We start from the raw sequence: 16,914 nt of genomic DNA on the forward strand, positions 1-16,914 counted from the left end.
GTGTGAGCGTTTTTGAATGACTACTAAATGCAGGGATAGAAAACACCGCTTCCCATAAGTATAAAGAGAAAAGAAGTACAGAAAACCAGATAAGTAAAAACTCAGGAAAATGGGTCTAGTGGAAGCAAAAGAAAGGAGAACAACAAAAATCATGTCGGAAATCACAAAATAAGATGTAGCAATTTGTCCCCAAATAGCAGTAATTAAAGTCAATGCAAAATAGATTATACTTGTTAAAAGAAAGATTCTCTGATTGAATAGTTCTTTAAAAATCATACTGTGTATTGTTTTCAAAGGGCAAACCTAAAACATAAATACCCAGGAATTTTGAAAGTATGTAAAGTGTTAGAAGAAGATCCACCAGGCAAATATTAAGCCAATGAAAACTGGTATAGGAGTATTGGTGTTAAGCAAATAGATGTGAAAGCATACAAACGTCATTAGAAATAAAGAGAGCCTTCAGTTATAAAAGGGGGAGTGTCAACATGCATCTAACGATTTAGTCTCAAAATCTGTAACGCCAAAATAAGCAGGAGTGGGTGCGTCCATGGGTTTTACATGACAGAGGGTTCAGGAAACTGATGTGAGATAGAGTCATGAGATAAGAAAGCAAACTGCACTCCAGTCCTGTTCAGGGAAAATGCCTTTAAAAAGTTACCTCCTTTAGGGCTTCCCTGGTGGCTCAGTGCTTGAGAGTCCGCCTGCCGATGCAGGGGACGCGGGTTCGTGTCCCGGTCCGGGAAGATCCCACATGCCGCGGAGTGGCTGGGCCCGTGAGCCGTGGCCACTGAGCCTGCGCGTCCAGAGCCTGTGCTCCGCAACGGGAGAGGCCACAACAGTGAGAGGCCCGCGAACCGCAAAAAAAAAAAAAAAAAAAAAAAAAGTTACTGCCTTTACACTGTAAACGTCTCTGTATGTAAAGTTAAAGTGACACCTAGCCTCGTGCATTCTTGATCTTAGAAGCGGGATGGAAGAGGCTCCGTGTTCAGCGGCCTTGCCGCACCAGGATGGGTCTCTGGATTTCTCTTTTCTGCATTACGTGTGATATCCCTACTTACGGTTGCTGGCAAATATTTTGCCTTCCTCTCGTAGCAGAAGAAATGTGGAAAATGTGTTCCATCTCTCCTTGGTTTTTCCATAAGATAAGCTACTGCTCTGTAGCCTTGTGGTTTGAGGATGGATGTGAGATTTGGATCCTCTGAGCAAAGACTTCAGGCGCCAAAGAATCTAAGAGGTGGGACTGCAAACAGCCAAACCCAGAGCAGGCTCCTGCCCCAAGTAGCAAGGTCGCCCGTGACTGTGGGCTCGGTTCCAGTGTGAAGGCGCTGGCCCGCCGAGTGTCCTCGTGTGCGTCCAGCACCTGTTGACCCCTCCCTCTAACTCCTGTGGTGCCTTCTGTGGCGACCCTCGCCCTATCTTTTCATGGTAATCTTACTTCTTCAGATCTAAGATGACAATCAAAGCCGTCAACACAGGGGCTCAGGGGGCAGCAAGAGGGAAACACTTTCTTTGTCGGGCACGTTTGCGTCTTGAGGTTTCTAGGGCGAGCCCCAGAGCGGAGGGAGGACTGCCTTTACCCCTGCTTCAGAGAAAGGCAGGGGCCTGTCAGCTTCCGCCGCTCCCCGGCCGGGTCTCACTGCTTTCTTATCATCTTTGGCATTTTGACCCTGGGACTCTAAGGGGTACCTGACCCTCTTTTCCTTAAATTGAGAGTCCTTAAGCCCAAGTCTGAACTGTGCATGAAAAAACAAAAACCTTAAACGTAAACACCTTTTGCTCACTTTGCAAACTTCTGCACCCGGTTTCCCTCCCTCTGGTCTTCATATAATCACCAGTCGTGTGCCAGGGGTTCATTCTGCCGGGGCCTGGGGAGCCACGCACAGACACCCAGCCTCCCCTCTCCGCGGGCCTCTCTCCTTTGCAAACCCGCCGGGGGGCAGGCTCTGAGCGCTCTGCCCTGGACCTGGCCGTGCACTCATTTCCACCCCCTGCTGGGACCTGGCCCCTCACTTCTGGCCTCTTGGCCCAGCATCTCCAGCTTCTCCTTCTCTTCGTTCTTTTCCTTCTGGCATGAAATGTTTATAGGCCCTCCCGTCACTTGGAGAATGTCGCTTGATGCTGGTGCATGTTTTAGATACCGCTGGTTCAGAGGGAGTGTTGCGCACTTTACCTCCATCGCCCCGGCACCGGCCTTCCGGTTTCTGCGTCCCTGGCTGATAAAACTGCAGCCAGGAGGCACACAGGGACCTGTCGTTGCCCAGAGTGGGCATTCAGCAGTCTGTCTTGGTTGGCTGTGAACGGGGACCAGCCCCTCCTGTATGATAAATCCCCTCCACTTGCCTCAGGGTGTGAAAGGCTCTGATCCTTTCTGTCCGCAGACACGCGTCCAGCTCAGCGTGTGTCGTGTGACAGGGCCCGAGTGGTCCCTGATGGGGTTCTGGAGCCCGGTGCTCGCTGCCCGTGTACCTGCAGAAACTGCGCATCACGGACCCACTTCAGGCTCGTTCTGAAACACCGGGGGGCCACCCTGGACCCCTCTATGATAAGAACAGATTAAACGTAGTAAGCTGGGAGGGGGCTGTAGACCTGAAGAAATAGAGTGGGCTTCTCTCTCTAGCCCCCCCCCCAGCTTGTTTAATAAAGATTCTTTGAGGGGCGTAAGAGGGAGGAGGGTAGCGTTTTAAGCCAGGAGAGGTCTGTCGTGTGAAGTGGCTGCACAAGGAGCCGGGCTTTATTAAGACCACGTGCAGCGGATTCGGGCTAGACAGACAGCGGCCTGGGTATCGAGCCAGATTACACTCTGTGTTTGTAGCTTCACTCATGGAAAGCTGTCTGCTTCTTCCCAGAGAAGACGACGTCAGTCTTGCTCTCAGGCAGGGGGCGAGGCCACTGGAGGGAATGCCTTCCCCACCTTTCCTTCTCTACCCTCCCGTCTTCGATAGCTTTCTGTCAAAACAAAGTATAATACAAGTCCTACGGCAGAGGGAGGTCTACGGTCATGCTTTAGATGTATGTATGTTTTGGACAGAATGGCCTTTGGAGGCACCTTAAAAACAGGAACAGAGAGGCATCTTTAGTGCTTAATAAAGAGCCTTTTCTCATTTTCTGAAACGTACTCACAAAGGTAAAACACATTTTGGGTTTAGGGAAAAGAAATTTCTTTTTCATAGTTAAGTTTAAGGTGAGTTAGTGTGTGTCTTGGGGTTGTGTTTTGAAGGGTCCTTTGTAAAATGAATTCTAAATTGTCTCTAGACAATCTTTAGTTTCAAGATATTGAATTAGCAGTTTATTTAATGAATTTTTCTTAAAGTCAGCTTCTTCAAAACATGACATGGTAAAGTAACATGACAGAGATTCAGAAACGAAGTGTCAAAAGTCTTCTGGTTGAATTCATTTAAAACCTACTAAACATAGATTATTGTGTAGAACGGTTCTAGTGTTCTGAGAAGGGGGAACCCGAAAAGAGCCTCTTGTGTCCTTGGCGGCAGCGAGCTGCGCAGCCGGTGTGACTTCTGCAGGCCCTCGACTTCGCTGCGAGGCCCCTGGTCTCAGCTGTTTCAGACACTGCTAGAGCCACATCAGGAAGCGTTGGACCATTTCTGCACACGGTTCGGCAGACCCGAGAACCCCCTCGTGACTAATCTGAAGATCATTCCTTCTGTATGTCATACAGATTGTTGAGTAGATAGATCCTATCCAGTGACGCCACGCTGATGAATTTCTAGAGCGCGGCAGATGCAGCCACGTTGCACGTTCACGCAGGAGCTTTAAAAAAGAAATGAACAATGCTTTCCACGTGAGGCTTTTTGCAAATGACTGGGAAAGGAAGGTGCTCTGACAGTCACCTGCTCTTCTACCTTCTAAATAATTGTCCAAGTTTAACGTCCCTTTTTAGATTTAAAAAGCTATGAGTACAGCAGCCAGGAAAGCTGAGAAAATTCTGGTTCGAGGAAGAAGCTGGTTTTGAGAGCACAGAACATGTCTCTAATAGGAGTCAATACATCTCTGGCATAGCATCTTCCCGTAGGTGCCTTCTCTCATGTCCGCTTGTCCCCTGGGATTCAAATCACCTTCCAAAGATATAAACATCTCAAAGTTGTTCTCCAGGAAACCATTTCTGTCAGTAACTTTTTTTGTGTGCGATATAATTAACGTGTCTTCCAGGATAAAGAAGTGTGGCATTCGGGAAAGCAGGAGCCCTTAACCATTCATTCTGGATTTTCAGAAGCTAATCAGGCCAATTCTCTAACCCCCGGGGTCTCTCCTGAGCTCATTCATCTTTCGCAGGGAGGATGCTCTGAGCACAGCATGTGGGCGCTTTCGGCACACCCGAAATTCAGGCGTGACATGCTTGTGTTTTCCTCCTTTCCTAAGATCAAGAAAACCCATCTTTTTTTTTTTTTTTAACCAGTTTCTAAATATAGCCTCTGGCCATCTGGCGTAAGACCCAGGCTGTAGCTGCTGTGGGTGGTAGGGAGAGAAGGTCTGATCCTCCTTTGAAAGGCTCTTCTGTTTCTTGAGACCTAGGACATTGTGCAATTTTAATTTATTTCTCAAGAAAAAAGGAAACTCTTTGGGCGCACCCCGGCCTGGCCCTACAGTATATCTCCTTCAGTCCTCGCTGCAGGGATTGGTACCCCACCCCATGGACCAGGAACTGGGCCCCGGGGGAGATGCCCTGGGGACAGGGCAGTGGGTGGAAGAGGGGACTCCAGTCTCTTTAGACCCAAAAACAGCCTCCTTTACTTGACGCCTCCTCCCTGCTGTAAGTCTAAGATTGAGTGACTCAGCCTTCCCTTCTGAGAGGACCGCTGGCCGAGGCCTTTGTTCTGGGGACAGTCCCAGCTCTCCTGACTGCTGGCTGAGTTTTTGCACCTCTTTGTCTCCGTGTTCTGGCTTATAAAGTCGAAGTGAAATCATGTCCTTGTCACAAGGCTGCTTCGGGGCACAGAGCAAGTGCTCCAAAGCTAGTGTTTCTCATCCGTATGTTTATGAACACACGGAGATCCATTTCTTCCATGACCAAAGGATCCAGGGTAGGTTCTGTGCACAGGGAGGCCTTGGCCTTGGGTTTCAGACAGGCCGCGGGCTAACCCTAGCTCCAGCAGCACCTACTGCTGTGCCGAGGGAGAGCCACGGAGACCTTCCTACTGGCTCAGGGTCTTCAAGCGTAAAATGAGAGGTGAGACGAAATGAGTGCTGTTTCGTGTCCCAGATCATTCAGCAATGCACTTCTTCCTTTGGGACGTTGATTGTTGTAACTGTCTTTACCTGCTGGCCAAGAGGCGGAAAGCCTTCAGAATTGGCATGTGTTGGGAGGCTCTGTCACCTGCAAATCCACTTACTAAACTCGAGAGGGAAGCGGCTTCACGGCTGTAGTGACAATAGGTGCGAGAACAGGACTCGGCTCTTAACAGGTGTGTACGTGCAGCGTACAGCGTGCTACGCTGTCTGCTCCGTCCAGCACCGAGGCCCCGTCGTGCCTCTGCTCAGAGCTGCAGAGCACGGTCCTGGGAGGCCCCGCAGGGAAGCGTGGATCCCCATAAAGCCACCGTCCCCAGGAATGTCACCTCACTGTGCGGCCTCTGATGAGCGGAGGCCTCTGGGGGCAACGTGTATGCAGAACCTGCCCAGCAGGAACCTTGAGGCTGGTAGCTGCCCATCGTGAGGAGAGCTTTCTCTGTGCCCAGGGGCTGCGCTGAGGGGCCAGAGGCCAGCCTCCCCGGAGGGAAGAACTAGGTCAGGGGTCCGCAAGCGGTACCGGTCTGCGGCCTGTTAGGAACGGGAGGTGAGTGGAGGGCAGGCGAGCGAAGCTTCCTCTGCCGCCCCCATCACTAGCGTGACCGCCTGACCATCCTCCCTCCATCGCCCGGCCCCGTCTGTGGAAAAAGCATCTTCCATGAAACCGGTCCCTGGTGCCACAAAGGTTGGGGACCGCTGGACTAGGTGACAGAATCTGTGGACAGTGCTCAGGACCCGTTCCCTAGGTGAAGGCTGTTCTTTAAAAATCTGCTCTCTGTGTGTGTGTACATACATAAACATCATATCTTTTTAATAAACTTTCTTAGACAACTTTTAGATGTACAGAAAAATGGTGGGGCTTCCCTGGTGGCGCAGCGGTTGAGAGTCCGCCTGCCGATGCAGGGGACACGGGTTCGTGCCCTGGTCCGGGAAGATCCCACATGCCATGGAGCGGCTGGGCCCGTGAGCCATGGCCACTGAGCCTGCGCGTCCGGAGCCTGTGCTCCGCAATGGGAGAGGCCGCAACAGTGAGAGAGGCCCGCGTACCACACACACACACAAAAATGGTGAAGATGATACAGAGAATTCTCATACCCTGCACCCAGTTTCCCCTGTTACCAAAACTCACACCGTTCGTTAGTGCGGTACATTTGTTATCATTAATAAGCTAATATTGATCTAATATCATACTAATAATATATAATATTATACGAATGTAACATTGAACCGAGACTGTTAGGATTAATAACTAATACTGATGAACTGAAGTCCGTACTTCGTTCAGGTTTCCTTCTTTTCCTCCTGTTCGGGGCCCCATCCCGGATCCACGCGGCATGTGGTTGTGAGGCCCCCTGAGGCTCCTCGTGGCCCCGACATTTTCCGTCGCTTCTTTTTGTGTCGTCGTCGATGGCTTCCTTATCCCTCATCGTTACCGCTTCGCTGTGATTCTCATTCCTAGTTTAACTCCTCCCTCGTCCGTCTGGCCACGAGGAGGGCTGATCCTATCCAGCCTGAGGCTGTGGGTCACCACGGCGACACCCAGGTACTGACGTGACAGTCTTTCTGTCCTGTCCTTCGGAATCTCCCAGGTGGTTTGATAATCTGCGTGAAGGGCTTCTTGTCACAAAGTCACCGCTGGCCAGAGTTGCGCAGGACGGAGAGTGGACTTTTCTGAAAAGTGCTTTTGTTGTTCCAGAGCTCTTTTGAAGTGGGCAGGTGCGCTGTCTGCTCTGCGCAGGAGTCAGGACAGCTTAGCTTCCCGGTGGGTCACGGTGAATATATACAAAACCCTTTAACTGTGCTTTGAGGCTCTGCAGTCAGATTGGGAATGACTGTGCTCTTCAGATGAGGCCACGTAATGATTTCAAAGACTCTGTAAAGTGTGCACATAGACATTTTCCGGGTCTGGCCATGTCGGTCAGTCTTACGGGGTTCTTTGACGTCTCTCCCATCATTTCTAGGAGTTCTGAAGGATCCTTTGTTAGTAGTGCAGAACATTCTTGTGAGACTTGGATAGTACCAAGAAAGAAAAGTCCCCTGAAGATGGTTTTCCAGAAGGACAGGGAGAAGGGGGTGACTGTCAGCCCTGCAGCGTCTGAAGCAGGGCTGCGTGAACCACCGTTGTGAGGGGTGAGCTGAACAATACACTGGGCTGTTGAAAGCCCAGGCCCCTGAGGCAGGCCTGGGTGCGTCCCGCTTCACCACCTGCCAGCCTTGGCCTCTGAGTCTTGAGATTGGCCTCCTGGCCTCAGTCTTCTGACCTGTAAAAGGGGCTGTGGTTAGGATCAGACAGCTTAGTGCGGGGGAGGCCCTTAGACCCACGCCCAGTAAGTGCTCCTGCCAGGGGTACAGTTGGAGCAGGGAGCCATTGACCTATGCTGGTGACGAAGAGCAGACCGCCCTCCAGCTGGTCTTTATTGTCACGTTTAAATCCCCTGTCGACACTGTACCCCCTCAGAGCCTGCCCAGGATGGGCCGCTCCACCCCACCCCACCCTGACGCTTGGGCCTCGCGTGCTCTTTAAGCGTGTGTCAGAGTCATTTTTGAGATCACCTCATACTTATCACACTGAATGTTACTCTGTTGTAAAATTTTTTTAAACTTGCAGAAGAGTTGGAAATACAGCACAAAGAACCTACCCGCCACGCTAAACCGTTGACTCGAGTGTGTGTTTCCTACCAACATCCTGCTATACAGCCGTAATACCGCCATCAAAATCAGGAAATTAACACTGACACATGGCTACCTTCTAACCCTCAGACCACCATGTCCTTCATAGCTCACGGATCCAGTGTAGAGCCACCTGTGACATTTAGTCGTCACATCTTAGTGTCCTTCAGCCTAGAGTCGCTCCTTGGTCCTTCCTTAACTTCTGTGACATGACATTTTGGAAACTCTGAGGCCCGTTGTTTTGGAGAATGCCCCTCACTCTGGGTTTTTTGATGCTTCCTCATGCCTGTACTCTGGTTATACGTCTTCGGCAGGTGTATCCCGGGAGTGCTGCCGTGTCCTCCTAACTCTGTCCCTTCAAGGGTTGCACAGTTTACTCTGTCCTGTTACCTGTGGTGTCCACTTTGATCCCTGGGTTAAGGTGGTATCTGCCAGATGTCTCCGTTGTAAAGTGAGTCGTTCCCCCTTTGTAATTAGCAAGTACTTTGTGGGGAGGTACTTTGAAATTGTATAACTATGCCATCCATCCTCCAGTTTCGCTTTCTGTGTCGGTCGGGACTCCTGGTTTCCGGTTGAGTGGACGGCTTATCCTCCATCGCTGTCACTGTTCCCTCTGATGCTCAGATTGTCCCTCGTTTGGCCAGCATGCGCCTCCTCAAGCTGGCTTCTGTCTCCTGTCCACATTGTTCTTGGGCTTCTCCTTGCTTTGGGGCACGGTAAGATGTCGCAGATTCATCTTGTACTTTGTCTCACCCCAACCCTGGAGTCCGCCATTTCTCCACGGAGCCCTGGTTCCCTCCAGAGCAGAATGGTGCTTACAAGTGGAGATCTGGGTGCTACCATGCTTAGTGCTGCTGGGCCATCGCTGTTCCCAGGCCCTCTTGGTGGATGGGGGGCGGGGGAGGGACATGAGGGTACGTGCGCACTTACACACGTGTCTCTTGAAAACTGTGAACTTACGTGGATCCTCCAGTTCCAGTCCAGTGTTGCAGGGTTGACTCAAGTATTCTCCTTCTCCAGAATGAGGAACCCGCCTCTCATCATCCTGATGCATTGGCTTATTAGTAGGTTAATACCCCTGGAGGTCACCAGTCTCCACCTGGGAGGCTTCCCAGTGCAGGGGCACCCTGTGCCCCATCAGGCTCGGACTCCCCACAGGGGCGCCTTCGCACACCTGGAGCCACCCCCATCTCACCCATGCGGTGCCGACCCTGCTCGGCTGTGGGGCTGAAATGCTGGGGAAGGAGAAGGACGAAGGGCTCAGCCAGTGTCTCACGGGGAGCCGCATGCCTCTTCTGGGCTTCTCGGGGCCTGAATTCTGTTCTTTCCTGCACTGAGGTCCCCCACCCGGCTGGACTGCTCCCCGTCCCCGTCGGCAGCCCTCTGGCCAGCAGGTCCCTCGAACACTGTCGGGTCTCTAACAAACCTGTTGATTTGAGGAAGCCATTTGCAGCCTCGCTTATCAAGAATTAAAACAGTAATTTTCAGAGTATTTTAGACACCCAATTGGTACTCAACTCTCAGCTCTCTGGCTACTTTATAGCCATTGTAGTTATTATTTCCTTTTTCTTTAAAAAACGTATCCCCCGAAGTAGAGGAAAGATAAGCACAGAATTACTGATAAGTAGAAACATGTGAAAAGAGGCAGCAGCTTGTGTTTGTTTGCAACGTAACTTTTCACTTGATCTTGGGGAATTATCCTAAAGCGGCATATCATACTGAAAGACACAAAACTGGAACTCTGCACTCTGTCATAAAACCAGGAGGAAAAGTGAGGTAGGCATTGTGGCTACGCGCTGTCTTCTGGCTGCGCGGCAGCAAAAGGCCCAAAGCCCTTTATGAGTCACGAGACGGCCAGCAGCTGCCTACCAGATACCCCATCACTGCCTCAGACGGAAGGGCTTTGCCGTGAGGTTCAGAGTTTAACAGCCTCAAACGAGAATGGAAAAGGCTGCTCATGGAGATGTTCTGAACTCCTAAAATCATCTCTTCCCCTCCTCTTTTCTCTGTTTGATTTACAGAAAGGAACATCACACGCTGACTCTGTTCCAGTGTATTATGGCTCCCAGCCTGGCCAGTTTGTCTTTTATTCACCTTCTGTGTCTCTGAATGTTCTCTTGCACAGAACACATACACCAATGCGGATAAGTTACTAGAAGCAGCAGAACAGCTGGCTCAGACTGGGGAATGTGACCCGGAAGAGATCTATCAGGCCGCCCATCAGCTCGAGGACCGGATACAAGATTTTGTTCGGCGAGTTGAGCAGCGGAAGATCCTCCTGGACATGTCGGTGTCCTTTCACACCCACGTGAAAGAGGTGAGGCATCCGGAGGCAGAGACGGAGCCCCGTCTGGAAGGGCCTCTGGACTCCGGGGAGGAATGAGGATGGGCGTGATGTGAGAAAGTGGACCAGAGGTGACCGTTTGTGCTGGTGGGGGCAGGGCTGGCCTCCTTGCTGGCCGTCCTCGCCACACGGGCACACGCGTGCCATTGCAGGGGGTGGCATCTGCCGGGAGCAGACCTGTGAGGGAGGGCGTGGCTGGGAGCTGTGGACCAGGAGGGGAGCGGGGAAGACAGGAGCTAAGGGGGTCCTTGGCGAGAGGCAGGGCACAGCCATTGTAGCAGAAATAGACGACCTGCCTTTTGGGCTCAGAGCTGTGGGACCTCCTTTCTGTCTGTTAGCCTGTCATGTGGCTGAAGTCCTGGCTGCCTTCTGATTTTATCAGGCTGTGCGGCTGCTCTCAGATACTCGCAGCAGTGCAATTTACATAATGTTGAATTTAAACGTAGCAAGGCCAGCACGGCCTTAATAATATTCACGTTACTGTCATAGGTATGCTGTTCTGATAAACTTGTCTCAGGATAAGAGGTAATGTGTTATTTGGTAAATGGAAAACACGTTGGTATTAATTATACTTTGCATATATGTTACTCTTATGAAAATCATAGTCCAATATAAAGTAAAAATTTAAAAAAAGAAAATCATAGAAAGTTACAATTGAAGAAACTATTACGTCGCTTTTGAGATAGAAGGATTTATAATAAAAAGTAAAGTTTTCGGTAGGACTACAAATTAAGATGTCGACTTACTACATCTTATTTCTAAGGTGAAAAAAATTCTCACTTGACAGCTCTTTATAAGTTGGAAATGAGGGGCCCTTTTAGGTTATTTGAGATTGAGTACATGAAGGCGGTAGTTAACAGGCTAGGAAGAAGGATCTGGGAGGAGTAAGACTCTGAGAGACACTTGGAAGGGGCCAGGCCTGGCTTGCCTTGTGTAAAGGCATCCAAGATCAGGAACCAATGAAATTGTTTAAAGGGAAAGAGCTTCACTACCGGGTCCGGGATCTTGGGCAGTCAGTCCCCCACCAGCCTGCTCGTTTGACTTGAATGTTTGGCTTCAGGACAGCCATCTTCACTTCCAACTCAAACTTCGTGAGCCCAGGAAGACAGTGTAGGGGGCATATTTGGCAAATGGCCGGGACCCTGAGCAGCCCTTTCTGCAAAGGGGCTGGTGCTTTGTGGACCCTGGACAGTTGTCAGAATAGAAAACTGCCAGGAGTGGCTTCTTTTCCTGGTTTAATAATGCCACCACTGAAAAAGACTTCACGGTGTTCACAAAGAGACTGTTTCTCCCAAGGAGACACGTTAAGTGGACATCGGTCCATGGCAGTTCTGATTACGGGTGCATGTGTCACCAGTTCCCCTCTCAGCTCGAATCAAGCCACAACCACTGACTAGTCTCCCTGGCTCTGCAGCCCTGCCACCAAGGCATGTGAATTTGATTAGGTCACACCCTTGCTTTTGAACCATCAGAGATTCTGTGTGTATCTGGAGCACCAGCCTGAATCACCTCATCCTCGTGATCTGGTCCCTGCAGTGATGTACTGCTTCCCTTCACTCCCCCAGGCAGAGTCAGCTGTTCCCCCTGCACTCTACAACTTTCTTTACACACACCTGTCACAGCACCTGTTTTGGTATAGCTGTGTGTTACCCTCTCTTTCCCATCAGTACTCGTATGCCACCTCCTCTTCCTCTTACGCATTTTTACACCCTAGCCGAGAGGGAGAGAAGGTGATGCCTGTGAAAAAGCAGGTTGTGCCTTTGTTCATTAAGCTGTGACAGACAGAAAGCAGGCGAGGGGCTCTGGGCAGCCCAGACCTTCCCGAGGGAGGCACGGTGGGTGGGTATGGGGGCTGGCGTTCCTTATTCGGGCCGCAGGGAGCGCCGCGGGCCCGGAGGGGCCCAAGAGGAAGGACAGGCCGCTGGGCAGCGTTCACAGACTGAGCAGAGGGGAAGGGCAGCAGTGGCGGCAGGCCTGGAGTCTGGAGATCGAGAGCCAGTGCTTGTATCCTGATGTTTGTCTGTGCCACAGGCCTTAGGAATATTCTTTAGCAGGATTCATGAAGATTTAACTTGCAGTTAGGACAAAGAGAGGCTCTTTCCATGAAGCATTATTTATGACTTTTCAACCTTGTTATGCTTCTCCAAAAGCAGGTGTTAAAGGAAACTAGAAGGAAAGCCGTTTACGAAAGCTGCTCTCCGGAGGCTACGTTTGGGTTCACTGGTTTCTGTAACAGCAGCAGCATTTCTAAGGAAAAATCTTACAGTAGAAGCATTCCAGTTAGTAAACTATGGGGTCTGTTTTGTCACTAGTCTTGGAAATTTATGGAAAAGTGAAAATACATTTTGTTTTCTCGACTTACGCTGTAGGAACTTCCAGTATATGTGAAGTTTGTAGACTGAGGAGAGCTTAAAGCTGCTTTGAAGGTTAAGTGGTTCACCTTCACAACTGGAGAATTGTCAGTCCATTCATTCTTTCATTTTTATATGGAAGACCAGCACGGTAGCAGAGAAACTGGTATTTTACTGTGATTTGGTTCCTCTTAATCTCATGTGACCCCGAAGTGACCCGGGTCAGGGAAGGATTCGGTGACAGTTGGAGGCGGGGTACCAACATGCACAGGTGACTGGGAAGGCAGGACTTGAGGGGAGCTGGCCACACACAGGCGTGGAATATTGTCTGATTCTTCCCCTCCATGTGCTTGGACTCCATTTTTAGCCTCAGCCATTTTCTTGGTAGATTTATTTTTTCCTGACCAGCCCCAGAATCTTCCTCGCTCTCCTTTCTCAGGGCTGCACAAATGCCCTCAGACCCACCAGGATACTTGGTAGGTTTTATGCAGGAAGGGACGGTTTCTTCAGTTGCTGTGTTTTGAAACTTGTTATTGAAAGAAAACTTCATTTAGAACAAATTTCATTATGTGTTTTGAAACCAAATTAACTCCTTTTTTTAAAAAAAAAGTATTTTATTATTATTATTTCTTTATTTTTTTGGCTGGACTGTGCAGGCTGCAGGATCTTCGTTCCCCAGCCAGGGATCGAACCCGAGCCCCTTGGAGTGGAAGTGCGGAGTCCTAACCACTGGACCGCCCAGGGAGTTCCTAAACAAAATTAAATGTGAGAGAAGGGCCAAGAGGAGGAAATCATGCTAATTAAATGTGTGTTTGCATCAAGTCACTAAGTATTTCAGCATATCAGATGAATGAAAAAGTGCTAGAAGATTTAAGTTAGCAGAATTAATTTTCTCAAGCAGATCATACAATTTCAAATTACTTGGAGGGAGATAGGAAAAGCAAGTGGCCTTTTTCATTCAGGCAAATACGTGAAGCTTTTTAGAAGTTAACTGTCGAAGGCTCCCCTGACGCGGAGGTTAACCTTCCTCACTCCCAGATGTTCGGCAGTGGTTTTAAGACTCACTTTTTCCGGAGAGTAGCCCTCTAGCCCTCTCTTTTGCAGTAAATTTCTGGCTCTCTGAGGAGCAAGTAATACAAAGGTGATCTCATTAACAACCAACTTTGAAAAGGTGCCAGGTCAAGGTGATCTGCTCAGTGTTGACTCAGAAATTGTTTTTAAGAATCACACCTGGGAGAAGGTTGGTGGTTTTAAGTCTCGTTGCAGACCAAGCACTGAGGTTCAGCATGGAGACCTTGGGCTCTACTCTCTTACCCCGGAGGACAGAACGCAGATGCTTGTTCCCGGGAAGAGAGGAAAGAGGAACCCGCAGCTGACTCCTGAACAGCATGGGTTTGAACTGCACACGTCCACATACACGTGGACGTTTTTCAGTAGTAAACTCTACGGCGCTACACGATCTGCGGGTATAGAATCGCAGGTGTGGAGGAACCTCGCACATACGGAGGGCTGACTGTAAATCCTACATGGATTTTTGATTGTGCTGAGGGTCGGTGCCCCTAACCCCCGCTTTGTTCAAGGGTCATCTGAATTTTCACGTGGGTGGCAAATATTTTATATCTTGAGGTTGAATACAGAAGGTGGTTGATAGAGATGTCAGCCCTATTTCACCCTTAAACCCAGATTTGGAAGCATCCTGGGACCCTTTCCTCTTTTTTTCTTTTTCTCTGAAAGAATCCATGAGATGTTTAATCTCCTCTCAGAAAACCCGAAGACTGATAATCTGTCCTCTTTTTTTTTTTTTTTAATGTCTTTGAAGTAGTACTGTAGTATTTAGAAGGAATGTTGACTTTATTTTAGGAGAGTTTTCGTCCTCCTGTATTTTGTCCTCCTGTAGTTTTTGTCCTCCTGTATCCCTCCCTTCCCTTCAGTGTTTCTAGCATTTTATTCACCTCCATTCTGATTATAATTCTTCCATTGTTAGGCCTTTGTTACCTGTCCTCCTTTCCTTTTGAATGCTCTTTGCACTGTTTGTTAATTCGTTCATTTACTCTTTCACTTACTCCTTTCAAAGTGTCTCCCAAAGCCACCTGTAACATACGGGGAGGGGGTATAAAAATGAATGACCACTGGAAGAACATACTTCTGCTTCTGTGCATCACGTATTTTAGACATCTGTTGGTTTCTCTTGATAGAGGTTAAGCTACTTGAAGGCTGGAACTGTCTCCCTTGTCTTTGTAGCCTGCCTCCCAGACTTAGCAAATACTCAGTCAGCTTGTGGAACAAATGATGTCTATTTCTAGCCCATCATTCTGAGACTTAATGACAGAGGGACATAGTTCCATTTTCAAATATAGCAAAGGCATAATTATTTTCATCCATTCGTTCTCTTCAACTTCATTCTCAAAATTAGGTCCCGAGTTAATTGACAATTACCTTGGAAATGTGTGGGTTATTTGAGGCAACCAGGTGGTGACATGGAGTTCTCAGCCAGAGTTTATTTCTGGAATCGATTCAGTGGCCTTGAGCTGGTTTTTCTTCACTTGATTCCCAGAAACCATGGTTTCCCAGGAAAGATCATTCCCATTTGAATGGGGCTGTGATTCTTGCTGGGTTAAGTAAAGAAGCCTTTTGGTTCTGCTTCTGCAAACTTACACACTGAACTGGGACACATTTTTGTTTGGGGTAATGCCTGGGAAAAGAGGAACCTTTCATTTTATTCAGAAGTCAAAAATAAAGGCATCCCAACCACCTGGAGATTTGTTGGTCACAGCATACCAGCCTGGCTTCATTTTTTTTTTTTTTTTTTACATCTTTATTGGAGTATAATTGCTTTACAATGGTGTGTTAGTTTCTGCTTTATAACAAAGTGAATCAGTTATACACATACATATGTTCCCATATCTCTTCCCTCTTGCATCTCCCTCCCTCCCCCCTCCCTATCCCACCCCTCTAGGTGGTCACAAGCACTGAACTGATCTCCCTGTGCTATGTGGCTGCTTCCCACTAGCTATCTATTTTACATTTGGTAGTGTATATATGTTCATGCCACTCTCTCGCTTTGTCACAGCTTACCCTCCCCCCCTGCCCCGTGTCCTCAAGTCCATTCTCTAGTAGGTCTGCGTCTTTATTCCTGTCTTACCCCTAGGTTCTTCATGACATTTTTTTTTCTTAAATTCCATATATATGTGTTAGCACACGGTATTTGTCTTTCTCTTTCTGACTTACTTCACTCTGTATGACAGACTCTAGGTCCATCCACCTCATTACAAATAGCTCAAGGCAGGCAGATCTCTCTCTTTACACTCGGCCAGCGCCCGGCTCTCCCCGGGGAGCAGGGAGAGTGCCATCCGGATCTTGCCCTGTAGTGGGTGCAGGGTTACGAGGAAGCGGGCTCACCGCTCCTCTCCTGCAGGTGTGGAGCTCCCCAGCTGCGTCTCCTGCCATCCTCACTGAGTTTGAAAACATACCCAGTGCCTTTTCAACCAGCCACCACTCAAAGGGCCCGGATTCCTTTTCTCTTCTTCCCCTGTGGAGCCAGAGAACCAACCAGTCAGGCATCTGCCGGGTAAACTAATTCAGGAAACTTGACTACAGGTAGCTGATGCTGCCCATGTAGACCAGCTGCTCTCTGATGGATCTCGTGGTCATTGGCAGTCGTGATGCAGCCCCGTTCAGGACACCTAGCTTTCCAGAGAAGCCCTGTTTCTGTTCTGCACGACTCTCGGAAGGGGAGGGGTCACAGGCCTCCTCGGGGTGATCCCAGCCTCTCAGCATCAGATTCTTCCAGATCCCTTCTGTCTCCTGTGCAAAGATCTCTAAAATTTGGCTTCCAACTTTCAAGCCTTTTATTTTGACCTTCTCAGCTGGATTTTACTGATGACTCATCTCTCTCTATTCTCTAAAATGATTTGGTTTTTTGTGCATTCCTATGTATGGGTGATACCTTTAAACATATTTCCCAGCTTTTTTAAAAAATACTTTTTATTTTCAAATATTTATAATCCCTGAAAGTTGGGAAAAAAAGAAACAGACAAGGAGGTCCCTGCACCCTTCTCCCAGCCTCCCCCCAGGAGTCATCTCGCATAACCACGTGCACTGTCAAAGCAGGAAAGTGGCTTTGCCACGTTCCCCAGAGCTTATTCCTAGATTCTGCTTCCCCCGGTGTGCAGTGCATGCACTCACGTGTGTGTGTGTGTATGTGTTCGCGTGCGCACGCATGCTTAGCTTCGTGAGATTTTATCGTGTGTAGATTCGTGTAACCACCACCACTTTGAATGTACAGAGTCATGCAGCATCATCCCATCA

The 16,914-nt window shown here is 49.1% G+C and overlaps 1 protein-coding gene across 15 annotated transcripts in view; it reads left to right on the plus strand.

The window, feature by feature from the left end:
- The window catches only part of TRIO (trio Rho guanine nucleotide exchange factor), a 372,206-nt gene that overhangs the window by 204,783 nt on the left and 150,509 nt on the right, over positions 1-16,914 (plus strand). For all 15 annotated transcript variants that reach the window (XM_079917624.1, XM_079917622.1, XM_079917617.1 and 12 more), the window contains one exon: positions 10,037-10,228. In XM_079917624.1, coding sequence (XP_079773750.1) covers positions 10,037-10,228 — 192 coding nt within the window. The remainder of the gene's footprint in view (positions 1-10,036; positions 10,229-16,914) is intronic.

The sequence above is a fragment of the Stenella coeruleoalba genome, assembly GCF_951394435.1.
Source record: "Stenella coeruleoalba genome assembly, chromosome: 3".
Taxonomy (NCBI): Eukaryota; Metazoa; Chordata; class Mammalia; order Artiodactyla; family Delphinidae; genus Stenella; species Stenella coeruleoalba.